Source organism: Marmota monax, unplaced genomic scaffold (assembly GCF_021218885.2).
Source record: "Marmota monax isolate L192 unplaced genomic scaffold, Marmota_monax_Labrador192_F-V1.1 WCK01_AAM20220418_F8-fsc00025, whole genome shotgun sequence".
NCBI lineage: Eukaryota > Metazoa > Chordata > Mammalia > Rodentia > Sciuridae > Marmota > Marmota monax.
Window position 1 is genome coordinate 8,723,504 of NW_026691950.1, and position 19,335 is coordinate 8,742,838.

Here is a 19,335-nt window from a genome sequence, read left to right on the forward strand (position 1 = left end):
ATGTTCAGTTCTGACCCACAGCCTGAGAAGACATCTCCAGAGAAACCAGGGCTATGATGGTTTGAACTGCCTCCCAACTTTCCTCTGATTTTTCTTCTTTTGGGGTTGAAAGGTGATTTTACATTTTGGCAAAGTGTCCCTGGAATAAGAAGAGGGAAGCAAACATTGGGGTCAGTGAGTCTGCTTCTTATCCAGGCCATACTCCTGTGCCATCCTGTTCACCCCCTTTCCTGACACAGAATTCCTAAATCCCTTGGAATTTCCTGAGTGATAGGCGGGAGAAGAGCACTTTTCATTCATGAGGTGATCCTTGGATACTCCATGGTCCCTAATAGCTTCGGGATGGGGGTTGATTTCCAGAAAGTTCAAGCCTTGATTAGAAGCCTTCAGCTTTCAACCCCATTGAGAGAAGGGGAGCAGGGGATTGGAATAATAACCCACATGACAATGCAATTAAACTTCCACAGAACCCTAAATGTTGCAATTTGGAGAGTTATGAATTGGTCCACACATCCACATGCAGGAGGGGGTGCACACCAATGCAATGGGGACAAAAGATTCTACCCTCAGGACACATGTGGACCTTGCATACGTCTTCATCTGCCTGTCCATGTGTATCCTTTGTCATAAACCAGTAAACTTAAGCGAAATGATTTCTTGAGTTCTGTGAGCCATTTTAGCAAATTACCAGACCTGAAAGCGGGTTTTGGGAGACCTGATTTATAGCTGGTCAGACCGAAATCTAGGTGGCTTGGGACCTGCTGCTAGTGGTATCTGAAATGGAAGCAGTCTTGTGGGACTGAGCCCTTTAACCTGTGGGATGTGACACTATCCCTGGGTAAACAGTGTCAGAATTAAATAGAAGTGCTAGACACCTCGTTGGTATGAGGGGGACGGAGAAGAGTGGAAAGACACCATGCATCTGGCAACAGAGGGAAGGGACAGGCAGCTCTTCAACTGGCAGAAAGACAGGAGAAGAAGGAAGCAAAGAATACAATATCCCAATTATTTTTCTCTGCTGCATTAAAATTACAGCTTTCGGATCTATAAAGATCCAACAGCTTCAGTTTACACATGAGAAAACCAGGATCAAGAAGGTTAACTGACTTCTATAAAATCTCCCAGCACTTTAGTATCCATTTAGTGTTCAACTCCCATTTCCCATTTCTTGACTTGGATCAAATTGTTTTTAAGGTTCACAGGGAAATATCAGGTACATCAGTGTAGCTTTGATTTCCAAACCACGCTACCAAAGAGTGGCATCTGGGTTGCAGGATAAAGCTCTGAAATAGGCAGACAAAGGTGAAAATCATGTACTGTCAAAATAATCCTTGAAAATTCTTAGGAAAGTGTCACATTGGAGACCAATGTAACTTCTGTCAATAAATCGCACATGGTGGGTTTTCCAGAAATGAAACAGACTTTTCTTTTCATCTGGGCATTAGATTAATTAATTGGCTTGAGGCTAAAGGACAAAAAGACACAGCTCTTTAGCACAGGATCACATGTAGAGTCACACACAAGACGGATGCATACAAAGATGTCAGGGTTTTGAAACTAACAGCAGATCCCTCTCTCTCTTCTGTTCTCACTCCAGGACACTGGGTGGCATGCAGGGAGAACATTCATGTTATTTACACAGTTAACCCTCTTCCCTGCCCTCCTGGTGTAGGGTTTTATTGCTTAGTTAGAACTAAGCTTGACAAGTACAGAAATCCTTGTTTTTTCACCCATGCAGCCCTGAGTCCCTAGTGCCATGCCTGGCACATTAATGTTTGTCAAATGAGTGGATGACTCTATTCCTCTTTTTGTCCAGACTGTGAATGCTTAGAAGTGAAGGTTATTTAGGTCTAGCATGTGGCTTGCACCTCTTGGGGAGTTGTGATTCCCTGGCCAGAAAAATTCACACTGAACTATTCATTAAGAGATCATCACCACTCCAGGGATAAATGGTACTTATGCAGAATGACACCTTCATGCCATTTGGAGAGTCTTAGCTGCAGAAGGACTTTTCTTTAAACTTCCCCCAAGCTTTGGAAACAGAAGGTACTCTTCAAATGCTGTCAACCTAAAGGGTCAATGGGGCCTTGGGCTAAGTGAGTACAAATGGGTAGTACCAAAAGGGTCTTTGCAATTCATCTTTACATTTTCTATCCTTCCCCTGGTGGCTCATTGGCCCTTTTCCCACACATGTCTTCTTGAGCCTCTTACAGAGTTTCAGTGCTGATATTGAATGGCAAGATGGATCACCTGCAGGACCTCCCTGGATCCCAAACCAGTCCAAAACAGTCTTTGACATGAGTTTGTCAGCACCAGTTCTGATGGTTTGAACATGTAGAAAAGTACCACAGGAGTATGTTCAAACAGCTGCTGTAAAATGAACTGCTTGGGGCCACTGCCAGTAGGCTGAAAGGAAGACATAAGTTTTGGACACTGGGTACCCTTCAGCAGAGCCCTGAGCCGAGCCAACGCTGCTGTGGAATGTTTAAAAACGAGGTAGACTGAGCAGACAGTGCTCTGGGATATTGATGACTCTTTCTGAGTAAGGAAAAAAAGGTAGAGAGACTGAAGATAGGATTGAGAATAGTGACAACTTGGGAAAGAGCCTCTGATTGAGCAAGTCAAAGGTGAATCACTCCATGTATCCACACCTTGGTAGAAAACTCACACTACCAGAAAATAATCTCTCAACCTGCACAGTGATTCAATAATGGGCATTATGGAATAAACTCTTAAGAGGTAAAAAAAAAAAATCGAGGTGAGGAAAGGATGAGGTCATACTGGATCAGAGTCATAAATCTAATATGGCCAAGGGAGCTATAGCAAGAGGAGAGAACACAGAAAAACACAACGAAGATAGTCACATGACAAAGGAGGCAGAGATTGGAGAGATACATCTGCAAACCAAGAAATACCAAGGATTCACCACCAGAAGCAAAGAAGGTTGGGGGAAAGATTATGCTCTCCAGCCTTTAAAGGGAGCAAGATCCTACTAACATCCTGATTTTGAATTTGTAATCTCCAAAACTGACAACAAACAAATTTCTGTGGTTTGAAGCCACTCATTTCATGGTCATTTGTTACAGCAGCCCTAGGAAATTAATACAGCATCTATATATCTTAACTAGTTCCAAATATATCTCTATATAGTCATTATTCACAGTTAATAGGAACCAACAGTATGTCAGGCACTCGTCTAGCAATGAACAAAAATATTGAAAAATCTCTGCCCTTAGGGACTTATATTACATAGGAAGACAGAGAAAACAGTCCAAATAAAGAAGCAAAATATATAGTTTGTCAAATGGTGTTCAATTTAGGAAGAGGTCCTACAGAGTGCGGTGGAATATTAGGTTTTAAATCTGAATAAATTTAACACTTTTAGTGGATTTAACTCGAAGTATGAACTTAGTATTCTAGCACTCTCATTCTTATAAAAATCGTTACAAGCCATAAGGGTATATATGGGGAGAAGTGATTTTTCCCTCTATTATATCAGAGTTTCTGCTCTGAAACCTGGAAAACCATCAATTATAAAGCTCATTGGGAATGGAAAAAAGCAAACCATCAGCAAAACTCATCAAAGCCCTAAGAAGAGTATTTCAAAGGATTCTGTGATTAATCCATACTTGTTGGCTGATTTATTAATTAATCTAGTCAGCAAATACTGCCACGGTGTAAAAATCCTCAACAAAACAGAAATGATTCTGCTATGCAAAACCACTCCTTTTTTTTTTTAAATATTTATTTATTTATTTTTAGTTTTCAGCGGACACAACATCTTTGTATGTGGTGCTGAGGATCGAACCCGGGCCGCACGCATGCCAGGCGAGCACACTACCGCTTGAGCCACATCCCCAGCCCCCAAAACCACTCCTTAATAGAAAAAGAAGCAAAGAGAAGTGCTGGACAGGAAACTTTTAATTACCCTAGAGTCTCATTAAAAAAGAAAGCTCATTCAATGAAGGGGATATTCTATCTGTGCTGTCCTATACAGTAACCGCTGGCCAAATGTGATTACTGACCACCTGAAATGTGCTCAGGGAGACAGAGAACTGAATTTTTAATTTGATTTAATTTGATTAATGTAAATTTACATAACCACATGTGCCTGGCAGCTCCTTTATTATATAGAAAAGGTTTAGAATCACAGGAATCTGATTATGAAAAAAAAGGTCTGGGAAGTCTCCTCACTGAATCTGAGATAGGACCAGCTCCTCAAATAAAAACAGGTTAGGGACCAAATAGCCAAAGCCATTTTGATCAAAAAAAAAACAAAAAACAAAAAACGGGAGGCATCACATCATATAATTTCAAAATATATTACAAAGCAACAGTAATAAAAAAATCTAGTACTGGCATAAAGACAGACATATGAACTAATGGAACAGAATAGAGAGCCTGAAAATAAAACCAGGCAGGCAGATATATAGATAGATAGATAGATGGATAGATAGATAGATATCTCCATATCCATCTGATCTTTGAGAGGAGTGCTCAGAATACACAAGGGGAAAAGATAGTTTCTTCAACAGATGGTATTGGAAAAACTGAATAGCCCCATGCAATAGAATAAAATTGAACATTTATCTCACATCATTCACAGAACCCAAATAAAAAGTAGATTAAGGACTTGAAGATTAAGATCTGAAACCATAAAACTCATGAAAGTAAACAGAGGAAAATCTTTCTGGCATTGGCAGTTGCAATAATTTCTTGGATATAACACCAAAACCACGAGCAACAAAAGCAAAAATGGACAAGTAAAACAAACTCAAACTAAAAAGCTTCTGCACTGCAGAGGAAACAACCAACAAACCAAAAAGTCAGCTAGAGACTGGGAGTAAATATTTACAGATCATATATCTGAAAAAGGGCTAATTTCCAAAATCTATAAGGAAACCCTATAACTCAATAGCGAAAATAAACAAATAAATAAATAATTTTAAAATGGGTAAAAAGCCTGGATACACATTTTCCCAATGAAATCAGACAAATGGACAACAGGTATGTGAAAATTTACTCAGTGTCACTAACAATCAGGGAAATGAAAATAAAAACCACAATGAAGCTGGGGTGCTGGGGTTCCTGTCTATAATCCCAGTGACTCAGGAGGCTAAAGCAGAAGGATCACAAGTATGAAGACAGCCTGGGCAACTTAGCAAGGCCCTAAGCAATTTAGTGAGACCCTGTCTCAAAATAAATATAAAAAGAGTTGGGGATGTGGCTCAGTGGTAAAGTGCCCCTAAGTTCAATCTCCAGCCAAAAAAAATTTAAAAATAGGACTACTTTTATATGATCCAGCAATCCCACTTCTGGATATATAACCAAAGGAGTTAAAAGTAGGACCTTGAAGAAATGTTTGCATTCCCTTCTTCATTACAGCATTATTCACAATAGCCAAGACATGGAAGCAGCCTAAATGCTCTTTGATGGATGGATGAAGAAAATATGGTATACACATACAATGTAATTACTAAGACTTAAAAAAAAAGAAGAAGGAAATCTGCCATTCCCAACAAGGTGGTTGAATCTGGGAGCCATTATGCTAAATGAAATAAACCAGACACAGAAGGACAAATACTGCATGATCTCACTAATACAAGAAATCTGAGTCAAACCCATATAAACAGAGAGTAGAATGGCAGTTGCCTGGGGAAGTGGGAAAGGGGAAGACACTGGAAAATGAATGTAAAAGTTTGGTAATGCAAGATGAATGAGTCCTAGAGATCTATTACCTAGCAGACCTACCTGTAGTTTACTGTATAATTAAAATTTTACAAGAGAATAGATCTTCTGCTAAGTGTGTATATACCTAATAATAACAATAAAAAGGGAGCAGAAGTAATCTTTTGGGAGTGATGAATGTTTTTGGCAATGACTTCACAGACATATACATATTCCAAACTCATCAAGTTGTATTTATGAAATATATACAGTCTTTTATTTGTGAATACATCAATAAAGTCATTGTAGGAAAAAAAGATTAGAGAGCCTTCACAGAAAGGATATAGAATGGACACCTATTACATACCTCCAGTACATATGTATATCTTTAATCCACACAGTATCCTTACAGGTGATCAATAGTATCATCCCTACTTTCTGATGGAGGAAACTGAGGCTCAACAAGATTATTTGAGTGGCCTAGAGCCTTTCAGCTTTTAAGGAGTAGAACCAGAGGTCTAACACCAAAGCCTGCACTCTTCCTACTAGGGCATAGCATCTATGGTGCACTTGAGATTTTCTTCCATTTCCCTCCTCTCTAAATAGTACTACAAAAATTGTGTGTGTGTGTGTGTGTGTGTGTATTCTGAGAAACAAGCAGGTCTGGGGCTACTTGAATGCTTAGTGTGGATCTAGTGAGCTGTACAAACCAGTATCCTTTAGCCAAACTGTACCGTTTTCCATCTGGTCAGGTAAAGCGGAATGTCAGAAACAGTGATGGGGCAGAGGAGGCATGAATTCCTTCTTGCTAAATAACTTAGTAGGGTAGAAGTGGCAGGTTAAATAAACCTTCCTCCCTTGGAAATACTCAGCAAGATTTGGTGTTACAGCTCTCCTGGTTCCCAGGGAGCTCTCATTACATGGGCTTTAGAGACATGCAGAAATCCTAAGGGCACATATCTTTGTATTTAAGGAGGCTGGAGGTGAAGGCAAGAGGAAAAATGAGGAACAAGACACCTCATTACCAGTGAGATTTGAAACTACAGGTTGTAGAAAGGGACTGTGTTACCCCTCTGGAGACAGGGGGCTGCTCAACTCCTTCCCCAACTTCCTGTCTGTCTCATCCTATCCTGGCAAGGAACTTTCAGGAAAGAGCTCTCTACCCCCTGAAAAAAAGCTTTACAGTATATTGTGGTTTTGAGATTTATGTGATTCCACAAAAATGGAATAACTTTTAAAATAGTTCATCCTAGTGAAACCTTTAGTATCCTGGGTAGGAGTCTGTGGAAAACCTAACTGCTCACATGACCTCTCTCACATATCTACACAGACACCTAGTCTAAATTTCAAAAATCCAGGAAACTGATTTAGGGGACTGATTTTGTACCCATTCTCACACAGTATTGGGATCCTACTAAATGCAAACAAACAGGTGAATGTTGGTGATAATGACACTGTGACCAAGGGGTGAAAAAGCATGGTGTCTTTTCATTCTCTTGTGTTAGTCCAAAATTAATGTTTATAGCATTAAAACATTACTCCTGGAACCCAGGAGTTCCAGCACTTTAATTTCAAAACTTTCTACTAAAATAGACAACAATCACCCATGAGTCCTCTTCATTCCCTTTTTGGCAGAGGTCTTAGGTTGTTTCGCAGAGTTTTGCTTCCGTCAGAAAATTACTCCAAATTTTTTAAATGAAATAAAAACTATAAACCACAAATATGCATATAGAAGTTGTTGAAGTCTTGTACAGAAGTTGGTTTTTGCAGCGCATTGTATTCACAAGTTTCCTGCAAGAGGAAAACTCCCCACTTTTTGAGTTGCTGGGACAGCGTCCCCTCCCAAACTCCCCGCCCAAGTCCATGGGAAGTCGTGCAAAAAGCGCCTGCACTGCCATCCACCGGCCTCAAAGAGTATGACACCAGGACAGGGGCGCCCGCGGCGACGCTGAGGGACTGAGTTCCAGTAGGATCCTACAGGACACCACCCCTCCCCTGCTCGCCCAGCCCGAGGTGTCTGCGGGAAGAGACACCCGTCCGGACTCTGCGCAGCTGGGAGTCTAACAGTAGCGAGCGGATTATGGGGCCCTATTGACGCCAAAGAATGGGTGTTGTAAATTAGACTTAGTTCCTGGAGGTTCAGGCCAGTGGGCAGCATCCGTAGTGCCCTTCTTTTTATTTCCCTTCCCGAACCTGGGGCAATGTTGTCCCTTCCCAAGACAGGATCTGAGCGTGCAAATCCTAGAGCTTTGAACCTACGCCTCCCGGCGGCCAGCGCAGGATGTGCCTAGGCGAGTACCCGCGGGAGAGAAAGTTTGTATGCAGGGAACTCAGGAGTTCCAGCACTCCGAAAGTGAGGCGTTGTGGGATGTTGCCACTCAGGATGATCCCGGGGCACACTGGTCGCCAGGGAACCGTGCGCATGTGCTGGTTGTAAAAGAGACAGACACCTAGGCGCGCGCAATTCAGAGAGGAGGCTTACGTCTGGGGCAAGCAAGGCTGCCGCGCAGTCCTTCCAGCTACCGGATGCCTGAAACGAGGGTGCAGAGAGCAAGCCGTGGATCCCAGAGGGGCTGGTTCCGACGGCTCCACCGGCAGCCTCCCCAAGCGCCGGTGTGCGGCTGAGTCCACTGGATGTGCCGCCGGCGCCTGGCGGAAGAGGGACTCTGTAGGAGAGGTAGCAGAGCCCCTGGCAAGCAGAGCGGGATCTCCGGACCGAGCCAACTCGAAAGCTGAAGGACACCCTGCCCATGACCCTGGAGAGTCTCAGAGGCAAGGCAAGTGGTCCGCGTGCCCCAGTACTAGCTGCAAGGCGCTGAGCGCAGCACTGAGAAAGACAGAGCTCACCGACGGCCGGGGAAGGAGGTGGTACCCGGGGGAAGGAGGGGACTGCGGCGGGAAGGGTTGACCCTGAATTCACCTGGACTCGAAGGCCACCGGACCTCTCTTCGGCAGGAGCGTGGATCGTGGATCCTACCGGCTTTGGGACCCCAGCTCGGCGGTAGCGCTCTTCCAGAGCGAGGGCAGGGGACCGTTTCGTGAACATGTCTAGCTTATTCCTCTGTCCACTCTTATCTTGATCGCTTTTCTCTCTTCTATGTGTCCCTGGGAGAGGCACTACAGATGCCTTTCTCCTTACTCAGGAAGAGACAAGTTGTACTTCAAGGGACAGGAGTCCCATGTTTTGTCGGTTCGACAAATCCCACCCGCGGACCACTCCCTCCCTTCACTCTGGGTCCTACCCATAATAACCCTTAATGACAGATCCTCCATATACCCCCCTCCCCCCTACACACACCCTTGCATTCAAAGAAGTTATTCATCAGAGGCAGAGGGAAAGCCAAGGGTCTGCTAATCTCCCCAGGAAAACTTACACTCCCCAGGACAGCAGAAAAGGACATGGTGATTAAGTCTGGGATGTCAGAGTGGTTGGGAGGAAAAGGGTTACTTTTCTCCATGTTCTTATCACATCCTAGACCACTTCCTTTTAGCCAGAAGGTAAGTCAAGCAAAAATCAGAAAACTGCATCCACTGACAATATCAAGCTTGTTATCTTAAAAAAAGATGTAACCTTTGGAAAGCAACTATTATTTGCATTATACAAATGGAAATTTGCCTTGTTACAGGTTTAGTGAAGAAACTGCCTTTGCTGAGGGCTCAGGGACACGGGAGAACCCCAACCTGCTTCATAAACTACCTATGGGATTTCTTGCCATAGTATCCAGAGGCTGAACCAAGAAACCAACAAATCCTGCCTGTCATGAACAAGCAACCAGTTTTCCTATAAGGCAGCACCAAAGAGATCACTGGAGATATTCACAACGGGAGGGAGACAGACTTCATTGAGTTTTTCTTAGAAATAACTATCCACTTTCAGCCAGGATCTTATGAAAATTTCAAAAATTACTCATGAGGTTATTTATTAAACTTATTTTCATTATTTAAAGGAGGCCATGTTTAGTCAACAACATATATTAGGCACCTGCTCCTTTAGTATTATTTCTAGGGGGAAAAGGGTATATGCATTAGAAAATTTGGGGTGAAACTGGTATTTTGTTCCTAAAATGAGATGTGACGGTTGGAACACTGATCCCACGCTATTCTAACATGAGATTCAGAATACAGTATCTAACAAGTTTATCATAACTTACAAAAATTAGGCTCTTAGTACTTGGCAGGCTATGTCCTAAGCACTTCGCATGCATTCTACTTACATTCACTTATTTTACTTCTACCAAACACTTTGAAGTAGGTGCTATCACTACCTTTATTTTAGAGATGAAATAGCAGAAACCAGCCTAACATTATACAGCTAGCAAGTAGCTGAACTGGGATTCCCCAGAGGCAGTGTGATTTCAGGATTGAGCTCTTCCTAAAAGAGATTCTGCCTCATCAAGCACTATCACCACAGGGGTGCTTGCCTGAGAATCAAGAGCCTAGGAGATTCATCTGTCATCTCCAATGTGAGCAAGTCCCAGTCTTTCTAGGCCACAGTTAACTCAGTTTATGAGCTAAGCATTGATTGGATTCAATCACCAAGGTTTCTTACAGGCATGCTGAAGCCATGTGAGTTTCTATTTCATCTCCTTTCTTTTCCACTTTCTGCCCTCTGGTGGAGGTGCTACAGGAACTAGTAAAGTAAAGTAGCTAAATCAAGGGACTTGAGAGGGTAGATCAGTCTCCCTGGTTCTTGCACCACTACAGTGTTCCCCTCAGAACTAAAGCATATCACACCAATAGTATAAATTGTGTATTCCTTAAACATAAACATGGAGAAGCCAACCAGTTCTACTTACCAATAGCACCAGAAAGAGTGTTTGAGATAGGTATTCTTTGCATGATGGTAATGATATAAAATCTATTTTTATTTTCTTTGTATCAAACTTTTGTAAAGAATCAAAATATTAGAAGTTCATAACATATTCTGCTCGCACAGTAATCCTGAATGACCTATTAATTATTCCTGTGTAAAAATTTTTGATACATTTGCATTTCAACTTTTTTTTAAAGTGATAACCATCATCCTGTTTCTTGATATACTTTAAATTTTACAAAAAGAAACATTTCTGGCCCTTTGAAATTTTTTTTTGTTCTAATATTCCAAGCATACATCCAACTAGTTTGATCATTTTGAAGGAAAAAAACACATTAAACACTAAAGGGAAGACATACCCACAACTACCATAATATTTTCTTGTCCAGTGAAACATTCATCATATGATAAAGTAACTTGTGTAGATGTTCTGTTTGCTGTTCCTAATATTTCTGGCATATCAATCCCCTACTCTAATAGTCACTGGGAAGAAAGTAACAAGAACCAGCCTTGTAGGAAATTCCCAAGAAATTTTATTTTTAGCAGTCTGATACATTCACCGCTACACTGGAGACACATACTGCAATTTGACTGCTTAAATGTTCTTACCTTTGGTCAGCACCTGCCTGGTCCTCCCAGGGATAGTGCACCCTTAGAGACAGTGACCACACAAACAAAAAAGTGAGATGCCTCCCTCAGTGCGCAATAGATTTTTTTCTGATTTGGGGTCCAATTTTCTTTTCTTTTTTTTAGTTGTAATGGACACTATCTTTATTTATTTATTTTTATGTGGTGCCGAGGATCGAACCCAATGCCTCACACTCGTGAGGCAGGCGCTCTACCACTGAGCTACAGCTCAGCTCCTGGGGTCCATTTTTCAAGAGAAATCTTACAGTTATGACATTAAGACACATTCATCATTATAAGACTTTTTAAAGCACTATGTGCCAAGCACTTCACCAAGTGACATATAGTTTGTTTCTAATTCTTGAAACAAATTTAATGTTCTCTATTATAAGAATTAGCCTACCTCATAAAACTTATGGAGATTCAATAAATATTTAAAATATTTTTTTAAAAAGTGCAAATACATAATAGCTAAAACATATTGTGAAGCACACTCTTCATTACTTCCTGTCACCATTTTACAGAACAGGAAACTTAAGCTTACAGAATATAAATAACTTGCCTAAGACCTCACAACTAGGAAGTGGTAGAACCATAATTGGAGCCCAAGTAATCTGGGACAACAGATTAATTAACCCCTACCTCTGTAGCACAGTTATTAAGATGATGGAAATGTCCAAGGAGTTTACAGCCTAGAATTACTCTGTGAATTCATTCATTCATCTAAGAAACATTTATTTAGCAATGTAATGAGTTAGTACCCCAACTCCCTCAAAAGATCAGTGCACCAGACTCTCAGAATGTGACCTTCCTTGTTTGGAAATAGTCTTTGCACATGAATGATAAAATCATACTAGAACAAAATGGGCCCCAAATCCAAGGACCATGTCCTTATAAGGCAAAAAAGAACACAGATATCAAGAAGGCAATGTGAAGATGGAGGCATAGTGTGCAGTTATGCATCTAGAAGCCAAGAAATGCCAGAAATTAATACACACTACAGGAGAGGCATGAGACAGTTTCTCCCTCAGGGAATCCAAAGGAACCAACTGGCTGACTCCTTCTGGGCTTCAGGCCTTCTGCACTGTGAGAGAATAAAGTTCTGCTTTTTAAAACACACACACACACACACACACACACATACACACACACAGTAGTTATTTGCTATGGTAGCCTTAGGAAACTAATACCGACATTAACTGTGTAACTAGGCACAGTTCCCCACTCCATGGTTATAGCAATAAATAATACTGTACTCCTGCCCTTGTGGAGCTTACATTCTAGTGAAGGAGATAAGTAATAAGCAAATACATAAGAACAGGTACTCTTTAGTGCAATCAGAGGAAATACCATAAAACAGAGGTCAGCCAGATGAGGGTGATAAGAGTGAGGGTGAGTGAATCTCTCCAGGTGTGTTTTAACCTGAATCTGGATTGTGGAATTCCATGATATGCGTGAATTTTTTATAGTTCCATTTAAATACATATCTCATTCCTAATGAGAAAGAAAACTTAACAAGTACAGAAGCTCAGCAAACAATTGACCTAATCTCACTCAATATACCAAGATTCTAAAATACATGAAAATGGTTTCCCAGATGGATAACTGGTCTCTCGTCTCTTAAAAAGTCTCTAGAAAGCACTGGGGCTCCCAGTTCCTGGCATTACTCCTAAATTTGTATCTCTTCCAGGAGGTGATAGCCAATTCACTGCTTCTTCCTCACTCCAGGACTCGAGACCCAAGGTTAGGTGGATCTAATCAATAGAGGGCAATATTCACAAGCCAAAGGGGGGACAGCTATCTCACAACAATTCTAGCTTTAGAGCTAACCACCTCTTACTTCCCCAGAGATGTGCACAGGTTAAAACAGCTGGGGCAGTATCCTAGGTCCCCACAAATTTCTCTGGCAGCTTTCCCCCCTTAAGATCTTGTCTCTCTTGGGCTGGGGTTATGGCTCAGCGGTAGCTCACCTAGCACATGCCCAGGCGCTGGGTTCGATCCTCAGTACCGCTTAAAAATAAATAAAACAAAGGTATTGTGTCCAACTACAACTAAAAAATGTTTTTTTAAGAAAAGATCCTGTCTCTTTACTCCCCCAGATCTGATCACAGAAATGTTGGCTCCTGCTGTAAATTTAGTGTTCTTGATTCAACACTCAACTAATCAATTCTTCTATAGATCAGAGTGTCATCCACTGTGTTAGTAATTTTGATTGAAAAAGGCTTGATGTGGGAGCTCGGGTTGTGGCTCAGTGGAAGAGCACTTGTCTAGCATGTGTGAGGCACTGGGTTTGATTCTCAGCACCACATAGAAAAATAAAATAAATAAAATACAGGTCCATCAACAATTAAAAAAAAAAAAGGCTGGATGAAGCCCAAAGGTCCCAAAGCCTAATAGAAAGTCACCTATCACAATGAGCTGATGATTGCACAGAAGTTTCTTTCTACTGCTATCTACTATCTTATTATTGCTATCTTAACCTGGCTTACTTGGTTTTCTGCTTAGGTAAAGGGACCTACAGCACAGATTATATGAGGGTGGAGTCTTCTACTATATTCACTGTACCAAGCATCTACACAAAAACATTTCTTGAAAAGAAATGAAAATTTAAAAGTAAATCTCTCCATACTTGGTCTTAAAATTCTTACAAGTAGCCAGGTGCAGTGGTGCATGCCTGTAATCCCAGCAGCTCAAAAGGCTGAGGCAGGAGGATGGTAAGTTCAAAGCCAGCTTCAGCAAAAGTGAGGTACTAACCAACTCAGTGAGACCCTGTCTCTAAATAAAATACAAAATAGATCTGGGATGTGGCTCAGTGGTGGAGTAGCCCTGCATTCAATTACCGGTACCCCTGCCCCTCCCCACCAAAAATTCTTACAGGTCATTTCTAAACAACTACTAGACTCTCATCTATATTTAAAAGTTTTAACAGCTGTAGTTATAAAGTTCTTAGATTATAAACTCTTTAAAAAAAAAGCAATATATTAAATGCTGTGTTTCAATAGTTTCTTTGGTAATTTCAGTAATAAGTACACTATTTATTGGAGGTTATTTAAATTTAATTTAGATGTGAATAGTATATTAATTGAAATACAAACAATAGGTACTGGAGATCTCTAAGTTTTAAACTGAAAATCTTGAACATTTTGATATGCATTCTGCAAATTTAAAATAATAAGCTAAAAACTCAGTTTTTACATTATGTATTATGTATAGAACATATTACACTGTGTTAATGCCACAACATAAGTAAGAAAATAAGACCAACATATTCACAATTTTATCTAGGCCATTCTTAGAGGCTATTTGATAACTTTTTCCATTCCTTCTTTAATTGGTTCAGATTGAAGCAAAAAGGACAATGTGTACTGCTTTATTTCTCTCAGAACAAATTAGCGTTAAGTATTTAAATGATTTAACTTCCCTTTGACCTTAAAGAACATAATTTACTTCCTCCTTCCTGATTCAATCCACTTCAGCTCATCATGCAGTGGTTTCTGCAGATCTTCCTGCCACTCATTCAGGACAAAGGGGAAGCCATAGGAACTGAAGTCAAGCATCACTGTTTGAATTAGAGCACAATATCGTCACTCATCTTCCTCCCCACTTTTACTCTTGCCCTACCCTGTTATAGTCCTTTCATACACAGAAGCCAGCAATTGCAAAAAAAAAAAAAAAAAAAAAAAACCTCTTCCCTGCTAAAAACCTTCCAATGATGTCCACTGAAATTAGACTAAAACTCAAATCCAAGAATATCAAACACCATAGCAAATGGCCTAGACTACTCCCTCTATCAATTTCATTAAGCGCCAGCTACACCAACGCTTCTTTCTGGTCCTCAGTCATGTCAAGCATCTCCCAAACTTACAGACTTTATACTCCTTACTTTCTTTTATCTCATGGACTTTTCTCTCAGATTTTCAGATGGAAGCCATTCCAGTCACAGTGGCTCAAATATCTCTTAGAAGGACTCTCTCAGCCTAAATTACGTGGTCCTTTTTTTTTTTTTTTTGGTCTTTTAAAATCCTTTATTTGAGAAAGGAGAGGGACAGGAGCCCTGGGTAGGCACAGCTAGAACAGGGGCTGGTAAGAAAGGTTTCTCTCCCTCTGTCTTCCTCCATCCATGGCTCCCACCCTACTTCCACACCCTCTTGGATAGCATTCCTCTAGCATGGTCTTTCTATGGCCATCTAAGGGCCTTAAGAAAGGCCAAGACCCTCCATTTTTCCTGAACCACAACTTTCCATTGGGACCACACTCCTTTCTCTGTTGATCAGCATTGTGGGGCACACACATCTCTTCCTCTGTCTTGCGCATCATCCTTTCACTTATGTCTCTGAAATCCATGGGCCTGAGCGAACATTTCAGGGCAAGCCTCCCCTCTGTAACCACTACCTGTGACAGCAGAGGAGGGCCAAGCTTCTGGTTGGAGGCCCCAGAGCAGTGAGGAGAGAAGATGCAGCTCCAAGCACTCCTGCCTTTATTCTGATGTGTCATCACCCTTAGGGGCTTGGTCTTAATGCCTACTGGCCATGGCCATGTTAACACTCATTGGGCTGCATCACAAGGTCAAGGACCGCATCTTCGTCTTTGAAACCTTTATATAATGTCTACCAGATAGAAGGGCTGTGGAGACAGTTAATTCTAGGCCACCGAGTTACAAAAGTTGGTGTCCACCATGTCCAGAAGCCTAGCTAGGAAACTTGAGAAGGAGGTGTCCATCCTCCATTGCCCCGGACCATCCTCCATTGCCCCGGAGGGACGGGTGTGACACCTTCTCAGCTTCCCAGGGCTCGAGTTCTTTTTTTTCCCCCTTGTAGTACTGGGGTCAAACCCAGGATCTAGTACATGCTAAGTACACACTCCATCACTGACCTACACCCCCACCCCTTGAGGTCCGGTGATGAGACTTCTCATTTCTACCCTTCAAAATTATTACAGACACTTATGGTTAAGAGCTAATCCTCTCATTTCCTCAGGCACAGACCCCTCTCCAAAGCCTCAATTCTAGCTTTGCTCCCTAGCACAACCTTGTGCTGTCTGTCTCTGGATTTAGGGACCCATGCTTCTGAATTCAGGGTGTGAGCTTGGAAATGGGTGGCACTGTGGGTAGATCCTCCACTTGCAGTTTGCTGAGAGTGCCAGCCCACGAAATAGCACCAGCTTTGACTTCCTCCATGTGCCTCAAAGTCTGGCATCCTATTGCCTTTTCATCACAGCGTAAACATCTGTCGTGCTGAAAAACTTCACCTTTAAGATGCTAGAAAAAAACACCACTTTTGACAGAATGTGCTCCCCTGCTTCCCCACCAGGATTGTGTTCCCCATCAACAACCGTGTCACAGTATTGAGAGCTGCCTTGGGTCACGGCTGGTGCAGGCCCTTAGTCATAAGCAGTGGGCTTGCCAGCTGCAAGCTTCTGCCACCTGACTTGGGGAACAGAAATCCTCCAGGAAGATCTAGGCCAGGTTCTGGAGTCTTGTGTTGGCTCAAAAAGAGAAGTGCAGCCTGCAATGGGCCAACAGCATGGAAGTCAGCTCAGGGTGGGAGCTGGCATCTGGTGAGCTCAGGAATATGAGCATGGTTACTGCAGACAACATTGTTTCCTCATTGGGATTGGACAAGCAGTTGCTGACAAGCAGGATACTGCCTGTATGCAAGATATGGTCCTGTTGGTCCTGTCTGAGCATAGGTTGCAGAGGCCCCTAACAACAAACTCCACCAGGTTCTCATTCTCTTCTGACAGAGAATCAAGCAATATATCCAGGACTTGTAGTTGTCACAGATACTGGTATTTGCAGGGGTCACAGGCAAAGCTGGCAAGATTGGCAAGGGACTTGCTACTTGGCATCCCAGCTTTCAGATTCCTGGAATTCCATAAGCAGTGCCTAAAGATACCCCAGCTGCCTGATGTGGGGTTCTACCTTTGGCTTCTGGACCATGGTTGGAGCAGCAGAGGACTTTCAGGGGACTAATGGGAGAGAGGGAAAGGCAAGGCTGGAAAGCCTAAAAGAACCTCACCTGGCTCTCCACAGGTGGACAGGACAGAATATGGGTTTCTTTTCTAGGTTCAGATTCTGCAAAACTTGTAGATGGAACTGAGATGTGAAGGATGAGGAGTTGGCTTCAAAACTGAGAGACAGGAAGGCAGCCACCAGCTGGGGCAGGAGATGCAGACAGGAGTACAGCCACAACTCCTGCTCATTTCTTATGTTTTAACACCACTTATCACATATGAAATCATACTCATTTTCTATACATTTACTTCCTGCCTCCTCTCCTCTACCCCTAAGCAGCACCCCAAAAGATCACAATTATCTCCAGCACCTAAAGTTCCCAGTAAAGGAAACATATCTGTTGAATGAAACAGTGAATGAATAGCTGTGTGACTTTGGGTAAATTAAGTTCTCCGCTAGCCAAACAAAACAAGGCAGCTCAATTTTTCATTCATTCAATCTCCTTCCTCCACATACTAAATTCCTTTCCAACAAATGGGAAAGGAAAAAAAAAAAACCTGGCAAGAACAGAAGTTCAACGAACAATAGAAACGAACTAGGAACTAGGCTTCAGGCTTGCTACCTAGGCCAAGATTCTGAAATTCATAATGATGGCTTCCCACCTAGATAACTCATCATTCATATTCCTGAAGATGCATTTTGGTTAGAGCAAGTACTAATGTGAGTGCAGCAGACATCATTTAGAGCTTCTAAAACACCAACCTAGGAATTCTATCACTGGGAAAGGTAAAAAAAAAATCAAAACACAAAGTGCATTAAAAAAAGGAATGGGGCTGGGGATGTAGCTCAGTTGGTGGAGTGCTTGCCTTGAATGCACAGGCCCTGGGTTTGATCCCCAGCACCACACACACACAAAAAAGGAATGACTCTTCTTCTGGATACTAACCAATACTTGATTCAACAATATGACATTAAAGATTTTTTTAGTTAAACCCAGCAAATTATATAATCTCCCTTTGGACTCAATTAAAACACACTTCTACACTTGTTAATTAAATACTCTTTAGTATTAGAGACTATTTTCTGCATCAATGTTAAGGGTTTTTATACATTGGTACTAATGTATGAAAAGTATTGACTCCTAAATATTTTAAATAATAATAATATTCTAAATTACAAATTTGGTTTGAAAAATTTTAATGAAAACAATCATACAAAAATTAAATAGCAAAACTATTTAAAATGACTTACAATTCAAATAGATTTGGCTTGATGATACTTCTCCACCAGTTTGTTTTCATAAGAACTGATTATTTCTAGCTGTAATCTATTTAGGACTGTGGTAAAGAGAAATAAGAATCAAGTATGTAAAACTTATAACCCCTGTGCTCAGCACATATTGCTCATAAATATTAGTTTTCCTTTTATTACTATCTTAAAAAGAGACATACAAGTTTCATAAAACATGCAAACTTTAGTTAAAAGCTTCTTGCACAAGAAACAGCCATGGGAGGAACCTAGTCCGTCATTTGTTGAAACAAATAAATTTCACTTTAACAATGGATAAAAATTCCTCACAAACTTAACTTCTGAAATCTAATTATAAAGCTTCACATTACAAGAGTTGTTGTAGAGTATCACCTTTTTTAAAAGGTACAAAGTCACATGATCAAGAAAAGTAGCCAATATGAAAACAAAACATGGAGAAATGGTCCTTTTATTGTATATATGGCTGTTTCACCCGAATTTACCAAAAAAAAAAAAAATAGTTCGTTTGAAATATTAAAACAACTAAATACAAGAAAGCGCAATGAATATCAACATGTAACTCTTACCACTAACTAAGCCTTATGCAATATACAATTTCAATCATGCTTTTAGACAGTGTTATACTGCCCTTTCTAATATACTAATGAAGATAAAGCTTAACATTCTGACTTTCTTACAATATCTAGAGGAGTATACAGAGATGAATGTGAATATATACCATGGCCCACAATATACATTTTCTAATAGTCCAAATTTAACAACTGATCTAACTCCAATCTGAGGTATATTAAAAGATAAAAAATTTTTTAATCCACATCATGGGCAATGTACCATGCAAATAACACGACTGTAACTCCACACACTGGAAGGAGGTAATATTTATATTTTTGCCAAAGTGATAGTTCAACTGCCACTTCATCTCTTTTCCTGTTCTTCTTCCGACGACCCTTCAGTCTGTTCTCAAAAGCCTCCAGTTCAGCCTAAATCAAAACAGTTTCATTTTATT

At 41.1% G+C, this 19,335-nt stretch overlaps 2 protein-coding genes and 1 pseudogene across 4 annotated transcripts in view; all 3 read right to left on the reverse strand.

The window, feature by feature from the left end:
* Corin (corin, serine peptidase) overlaps positions 1 to 8,874 on the reverse strand; it is a 291,574-nt gene extending 282,700 nt beyond the window's left edge. The window contains exon 1 of one of the 2 annotated variants that reach the window (XM_046457155.2): positions 8,150 to 8,874. In XM_046457155.2, the coding sequence (XP_046313111.1) occupies positions 8,150 to 8,713 (564 nt within the window). In that variant the 5' untranslated portion in view covers positions 8,714 to 8,874. The remainder of the gene's footprint in view (positions 1 to 8,149) is intronic. The other variant, XM_046457224.2, reaches the window with a different exon arrangement.
* A 1,259-nt stretch (positions 8,875 to 10,133) lies between these two features.
* LOC131424665 (armadillo repeat-containing protein 7-like) lies at positions 10,134 to 18,111 on the reverse strand (annotated as a pseudogene).
* Positions 18,112 to 18,240: 129 nt separating this feature from the next.
* Positions 18,241 to 19,335, reverse strand: part of Nfxl1 (nuclear transcription factor, X-box binding like 1) — a 51,801-nt gene continuing 50,706 nt past the window's right edge. For both annotated transcript variants that reach the window (XM_046457788.2, XM_046457710.1), the window contains exon 23: positions 18,241 to 19,309. In XM_046457788.2, the coding sequence (XP_046313744.1) occupies positions 19,136 to 19,309 (174 nt within the window). In that variant the 3' untranslated portion in view covers positions 18,241 to 19,135. The remainder of the gene's footprint in view (positions 19,310 to 19,335) is intronic.